Source organism: Miscanthus floridulus, chromosome 5 (assembly GCF_019320115.1).
Source record: "Miscanthus floridulus cultivar M001 chromosome 5, ASM1932011v1, whole genome shotgun sequence".
NCBI lineage: Eukaryota > Viridiplantae > Streptophyta > Magnoliopsida > Poales > Poaceae > Miscanthus > Miscanthus floridulus.
In genome coordinates, this window is record NC_089584.1 from 68,440,092 (window position 1) to 68,447,952 (window position 7,861).

At 42.8% G+C, this 7,861-nt stretch overlaps 1 protein-coding gene across 1 annotated transcript; it reads left to right on the forward strand.

The window, feature by feature from the left end:
* The first annotated feature begins 1,425 nt into the window (after nt 1-1,425).
* Nucleotides 1,426-5,948, forward strand: LOC136450040 (uncharacterized protein At1g51745-like). Its single transcript, XM_066450300.1, has 3 exons — nt 1,426-1,965; nt 3,157-4,202; nt 4,686-5,948. Exons 1-3 carry the CDS (start codon nt 1,757-1,759, stop codon nt 5,642-5,644), a joined length of 2,214 nt encoding a protein of 737 aa, XP_066306397.1. The 5' UTR covers nt 1,426-1,756; the 3' UTR covers nt 5,645-5,948.
* The last annotated feature ends 1,913 nt before the right edge of the window (nt 5,949-7,861 follow it).

Consider the following 7,861-nt stretch of genomic DNA (forward strand, 5'->3'; position numbering starts at 1 on the left):
CCGGTCTTCGTGACGATGTTGCCAGTTCGTTCATCGATGTATGGTACGGTTCGTTCGTGGCCGTGCTACTTTTAGCTGTCTTCAAAGATGATGTTGCATCGTCTGTTGGGGTGTTGGCCTTGAGCTTCCTCCTCGGCTTTCTTCTCTGTTGCTGTCGATGAAGGAGAGGCGAGCAGCGGCGATTCCGGTCGACTGAAACGGCAACCTCTATGAGCTTCTAGGAAGGACTTCAATGTAATTTTATTTTGTTGTGGGAGCTCCTTTTGCAAGGGGCTGGATGTAATATCTCTCCATGCTTAATAAAATCCAACCCGTTTCTAAAAAAAAAAAAAGACATGCACCGTGCGAGCCAGGCTCGTCAGATCTTCTCGGCAGCCAGGTCGCGAGAGCTATTTTGCATTTATCAGGTCAGGCTCAGCTATACATTTAGATAAGGAAAAAGTATATTTTACCTCCCTGAGCTATTCTCAAAGTCTAGTTTTGTTCCCTATACTTAAAACCGGATAAATCACCTCTCTCAAAACTTTTAAAACCGTTTATTTTCTCTCCTTGGCCCGGTTATAGGTGATTTTCAACGATGGTTTTGTCTTATTTATTTATTTATTTCGGTTAATTTTTTAAAAAATCATAGTAAATCATAGAAAAAAACATAAAATGGAAAACCCTATTTTCTTGGATTCCACATGAATAGATCTGTACAGTGAATATATAATATGATATGCTTTAGTATGAAGTTTTTGATGTAGCTTTAGATCTATGATTCTCTATAATTAATTCAAAGATTGAGTTTCTGTGGTACAATTGTTGCGAAATTTTTATGGTGGGATAATTATTATATGATTGAACTATGGTAAAAATTGCATGCTCATTGGATCATGTATAACTGAGTTGTAGATTTATTTAGTTTTATGCTTGTTAAATAGTTTTAAAATAGTTAAAAGTGTGTAAAAATAGAAATGAGTATAAAATTTTTACTATAGTTAAAGCATACAATGATTAGACCATCATAAAAATTTCACCACTTGGGCCATAGAAAATGTAGCTATGAATTAATTATAAAAAACATAGATCTAAAACTACAACAAAATTTTTATACTAAAGCATACCATATCATATGTTTACTGTGTAGATATACTCATTTGGAGTAAAAAAAATTGAATTATCCATTTTTTGATTTTATGCGATTTATTATGATTTTTCAAATATTCAGCTAAAATAAATTAAAAAAACAAAACCGCCTTTGGTTATCAGGGTCAAGGAGTTAAAATGAGCGGTTTTAAAAGTTGATGAGGTGGTTTATCCGGTTTTTTAAGTTTAGAGAGAAAAACTAAACTTCCATGGTTGAACAAGGTAAAATGGACTTTTTTCTTTTAGATAACCAAACAATTTGCTTTGGGTCATCTCGGAGCCCATTTGCTCCATGGTGAGCACCCAAAACGGCCCAACGCACACCCCTAACCCCCCGCTCCCTTCTTCCTCCTTCCGCGGACTCTGCCCCCTCTGCCCCCTCCGCTCCTTCCACACCTCTTCTCCCCACCTGCACACCGAGAACCACCGCCTCCACGAGGCAGCCGTCGCCGCCGCCGCCGCCGCCGCCCGGGCTCGCAGAGCCATCTCCTACAAGCTGTCTCTGGGTTTCTAAGGCCCCTCCTGATCTCTTGGACAAGAAAAGGAGATTTCTTGACTTGATTAGTTAGGGGAGGAGCGAGAGGGTGCGATGGTGGTGGTGAGATAGGGGTTGCAGACATACAGGGTGATGGGGAGCTGCGCGGGAGAGGAGGAGTGGCCCGGCGGCGTGACGGGGCCGGATGCCGAGGTCGGAGCGCTCGTCTGGGTGCGCCGCCGCAACGGATCCTGGTGGCCGGGCCGGATCCTCGGCATGGACGAGCTTCCCGAGAACATCGTCATCCCGCCGCGCTCCGCCGGCACGCCTATCAAGCTCCTCGGCCGCCCTGACGGCAGCATGTCCGTACAAACCCTCGCCCTACCAATAACTCCACTCAGCACTTTGTTATTCTCCTTGTTCATGTGTTGATTCCGTTGGCTCCCGATGATCCGTTGCCGCTACTGTTTGTCCTTGGCCTAATGGTCATTGGATAACCTTTTTTCTAAAAAAAAAAAGGTCATTGGATCACTCTCTCATGTTGTGTTCATCTCAAAGTCTGGCAGGGAACAATTTTTTGGGCGGACCTTTTGATTTAGGTACAATGGGAACTTCGAAAGGGAGGGTACTGTATATAGCTACCTCAAGGAAATTGTTATTGCTGAAATATTTTTTGTTCTGGATGTTTGCATCCATATCTAGATAGCACCATTAGCTCTAGTAGCGTGTTTGGTTTGGAGAGTGGTTCCATGCGGAATCAATTGATGCCACACGAGGACGTTCTGCAGTTTTAGGAAGAATGACTCCATCTGACGTTTTAGCTCTTTTGTGGTATTGGCTGGTGACAGATCAGTCGGTTACATACCGTGAACCAAACGACATATGTAGGATTGGATAATTCCGGACGTTATCATGATGGAAACCAAACATACTGTCGATGTTGTTCTTGTTACCCATGGTGGCAGCATCAACTATTCAACTGAACGTATCTCTCAACCCCTTGTTGCCTGAACCTAGAGAATGGTATAGGTATTATCCGTTAGATGATAAGGATAACAACCCCCTGTTCCCTAAACCTAGAGAGTGGTATAGGTATCATAAGTATCCATTAGATGATAAGGATAAGCTTACCTTTCTATGTATGCCTTGGGGGGCCAAAACAATTCATGCATTTCTTAAAATTAAGACATTGCGTGCACAGTGATTGATCTATTTTCTTGGTGTATATTTGGTCTATGAACGTACTCTCCAAGTCATTGTGTATTTTAAAAATTGTGCTGATACTAAGAAAATATTACCATAGATAAGAAGTTGGATTTGAAATTTTTATTCATCTGGTGAACTAACCATTTGAAGTTGTATGCATGTTTTAGGCTTCAACGTTTGCTTTTAACTTCCCAAACAAGTGCATAAATTAATGTTTATCACCCTTCCATTGCATTTTCAGATATTTTCTGTTTGTAGCACTGAACATCATCAGTTTACTAAAGTATTGACCTGCACTCTAAGTCTGAAAATGTCTATCTTACTTGCTGTGTTGGACTTTGCCACAGTGACTGGTATAATCTTGAGAAATCTAAACGTGTGAAGTCATTTCGGTGTGGAGAATATGATGAATGTATAGAAAAAGCCAAGGCTCTAGCTCGCCAGCAAAAGAGGACACATACTGAAGGGAGATATGTTCGCAGAGAGGATGCCATTATGCATGCCCTTGAAATCGAAAGGTCCCGTTTTCCAAATAAATGTGATGATCTTGAAGAGGACGCCACCAATGATATGTGTGCATCCCAGAATATATGTTCTGCAAAGTCTATAAATATAAATGGGCTCAGCAAAAAATCTCATGGTGCAAGGAGTCTGTATGATATAGAAGAAAATTCAGCTCAAGAGTCGTCTCAAGCCTTGACACTGTATAAACATCCACAAAATTTATCCTCTTCAAGCACTAGGTATGCATCGTCAAAAAGGAAGAAGCGGAAGGGACATAAAGATCATGAGGATGATACAGTTAAAGGATTCCAGCGTATGAGAGATCTTAGGGAGATTGGAACAAAGAATGTTCCCAAGCAGAAGTCTGGTGCAGGAATCGTTTCAGATGTACCTCTTCTTGAAAGTGGACCAAGCTTTGGCTATGATTTGTCCAGTGCCAATGGGATAAAAAAGGGTAAACTGTCTCAGTCATCCATAAAAAAGAAACGGTCCAATATCGGGCAATCCTATGATAGTTTGAGTAAGAAAGATAGGCATCGCCCTCTATCAATGTTATGTGAAGATTCAGGAGTGTCTGGAACTTATTATCATTGGGACCTTTCAGGCCAGTCTTCTAGTCAGTACCCAGGAGGCCAGATACCCAATTTGTTTGAATCAAGTAGGGCAAAAAATATTTTTCCAACTGATGTAAATAACTGTTCCTACAGCTCAGGCACTTCAAGTTTGGAGACATTATTAGATACATCACACATCAATCATAAAGGTTCTGTAAATGCTGTTACTCTCAAGGATGCTGCCCCATGCACGACTGGATTTCTCAATGATGACTGCCCTGGTTGTGATGGATTTCTTGATGCCGTTACTTTGGAGGGTGATGTTATGCAGGAAGGTAAAAGTCAGTGCCATTTTTGTTTTTCTTCTTTGTTGCACTATATTTGTCTTTTTTGGTGAAAAATTGGTTTGTATTTTAAGCAAACCTTATCTACTGTCTCCAATTAGATAGGTCAGTTACATGAATGTACACAGGAATAGTATTTGTGGATGTAACGTGTTATTGTAGATGAGGTTTGCGTCAGCGTTCAAGTCATGTGTTCAACTGTGTCCAATTAGATAAGTCAGTAGGCCATGTTGTGTTAGACAAATCACTTATTGGCAAAATTTCTTGTTTTCTTTTGCAGCAGAGTTCTTTTAGGTTTCTAGCATACAAATATGATTGGTTATCTAATTGGACTGCAGTTTCTTAGTCATTTGTCATCATATTTTGATGCAAGTTTTACATATAAATAAATGGATGTGACTCTATGATCTGATTTTATCACTCTGAACTAGCATATTGAGTGTTTTTCCTAATCTTTCTGTTCATTTTTTCCAGGCCATCTGGATACTTATGGATCTTGTGCATCCATAAAGGATCAAATTTCAAAACTGGTTAATCAAAGTACTGGCTGTGGCATAGGTGGCATACCTTCAACTCGGCACAATAGAAATTCCAAGAAGAAAAGCATAACGTCTGTCAATTTGATACCTAAAGAAAGCCACAAGAGGGATAAAAATTCGCTGCTGCAATGTGAAGGGATTATAAAATCGGAAGGTACTGTCTTTAGGCCTGCTGAACTTGAGGATAATACACAACATGCGACTCCTGAGCATGATGAGTCCTCTGAAACTATAAGCAACCATTCAAACTCTGAGAAGGGCACAACATCATTCCCCAATTATGTTCCACTTCAAGTACTACCACCGCCTGGACAGCGGCCTGATCTGAAACCTCCAAGATGCCCTGTAACGAGTCCAACCAAGAGAGCACGTGAAGATTATAGATTATATGATGTTGAGCTGACTGTCCAAAGAAGCTACAAGGGTTGTCATGTGCCCCTTGTTTCCCTCATGAGTAAATGGACAGGTAAACCAATTGTGGGGTATCCTGTTACTGTGGAGGTTTTGGAGGATAGTCGTCCCACCACAAGTAGAGATGAGCACCGCCCGGTGATGGGCAGTCTCGACTCCTTACTGAAGAGCAGAGTTGCAGAACCACGGCAAGCAAGATCTTCACATGCACCACGATCAAAATCTAAATCCAGTGGACGTAAAAAGGCCTCAGAACATGATTTGGACAAGTCTTGGCGACCCCATACCAAGAAACCAGTATCTTCGCCAAGGAAAATGAGGAGGCTATCATCTTTCGCTGGCAGCTGGAGAGAGTGTGCAGACCAGAAGCCTGTAGTTGCACAAACTGACAGACCAGCAGTCGCCTGCGTCCCACTTCGACTCGTTTTCAGTAGGATCAATGAAGCACTAAGCTTTCTGTTGAGACAAGAAAACCCCACCTGAAGTTGTGGCAGTTTTGCATCGCAGAGATAGAATGTGGGCAGGCATATACATTTGCTAGGTTTCCTTTGTACATTAGTTAATCTAAAAGCTTATTGCCTGGCACATTTATATCAGTATATTGTGATGTAATCTGTAGCCGCACTAGGCAATTACAACTTACCCACCATGACATATGGGTCGAACATCCAATGGTGGGAGGAAATAAGGGGCATCAGTTGCTGTGGCTTCATCTGACAGTGGAGGAAAAAATGGCAGCAGCCCTGTTCATATACATGTTATAAATTTCCCTCATATTTGCCGGCAACTTTTAGTTGTTTTAGTCAAGTAGCAAGTTCCTGTATATAAAATTTCCTCATATTTGCCGGCAACATTTAGTTGTTTTAGGCAAGTAGCAAGTTGCTGTATGTAATCAGTCATTGCAACGATTGCAGGGCTTCTTGCAACTACTTGCAGCTTTGAGCATGAGTTGTCACCAGGTATATCTAGTGTTGATGCTCGTCTAGACTTTGGCATGGGAGAGCACCCAGAGAATACCGTGTGGGCAGGCATTCCAGTGAGACAAGCTGTTCGTACCTCGTATGCAACTAGGTCAGAAAATGTTCTACATGATAGGTTCACTCGGCTGATTGGTTATGCAGTTACGTGTGTGCGAAGCCAGTAATTTTGCGACAGTCTATATCTATATAGATGCATTATGGAAGTGCATATTTTAGTTTTGCATTATGGAAGTGCATATTTTTAGTTTTGGAAACGCTTACTTCCGAGCGGGCATGATCTGGGCACTCGGCGTGCTCACCTGCACCCACCGTTGATTCACGCTCAGCTCTCCCCGGTCGTCTGATTCGCGCTCCCTCGCCCGCACCAGCCGTCTTCTTCCCTAGCTCCGGCGGCAGCTAGGGTTTCAGCGACCCGTGCCACCCCTTTCTTTCCCAACTCCGATAGGCTTAGAAGATAAGGTACTTCAAGGAAGCAGGCCAGCCAGGCGGTGGGGACGGCGGCATGACAGTTTAGGGGCTCTGGCGACAGTGGGGGTGGCCGGACCAAGTTAGGGCGGGGTGCCATGGCTGGAGCTTGCCGTGGAAGGACCTCGTCGGAACTAATGATGATATGCGCGGGGAGGGGGCGGGGGGGGGGGGGGGGGGGGGGGGGGGGGGGGGGGGGTTGCGGTGTGCGGGTTGAGCGTGGGGAGGAAGAAGTTGAGGAAGGAGGGCGTGTGGACTGAAATTTCTCCACCTACGCAAGCGATCAATAGTAAGGTCCTTTTAATTTTTTTTTAAACTCCAGTATGTTTTTCTAAAGGTTTTCACGACTCATCTATTAGAGGGTCTGCGCTGAATATTTTTCCTAGGATCGATGTACTCGTTTAGATTCTAAGCAGCACGATCACAGCAGTCGTTTTATCTATATAGGCGACAACATTCACCGGCCTGTGACACCACATTCGGCCTGCAGCAATTTTGTTTTCTAAGAAAACTATCCTTTTTATGGGTGGGTAGGTGGGTGGGTGGTGTGGAAATTGTAATATGCTATGAGAATAGGTAGTGGCTCGTAGATTAACGACTGCTCATCATCAAAATAATATCCTCCTAACTCCACCACTTCACACATCATTAGCTCATTAGTGCTGAAATGAGAAACGGTTTCATCCAACATCACATGAACACTGGAATAAGAACAGGCAATTAAAACAGGCCACATCATCTGCTTAAGCGTTGCAGTCAGTAGACATATTTTCAATATCCGACAGATAACACCGAGTTTTTTGGATAGTGACAGGCTTAATGTACAGGGATAGAGCAACCAATTTAAGTTTTGCTTGCTGCCCAATCACACTACTGTGATCTAGAAAGACGATCAAGAGCAGCAGCTGCTTTGCTGAGAAACAGGCTGACCCCGCATTTGCACAGTTGCAGGCCTGCTAGCACCACTTGCAGCTGGTTGACTTGCCATCCTAATCAACAAAAAGGAGAACCAAGATCTATTAGTTGCTCCCATATGCAGATGAACAATAGCAACAATAGTGATCATGCTATTCATGGCTTATTATTCACTTTCAAATCATATGCAATAGTATGTTCCACAGTGTTCTTTGTTTGTACTCAGTCCCCCGATGAAAAAGGGTCTCCATATGTTGACATACTAGATGACTCCAAAAGGAATGAGAAACTGCTGCCTGTTCGTTTGGGCTTGTTTGGCTTAAGCCATGGCTCAAAGTAC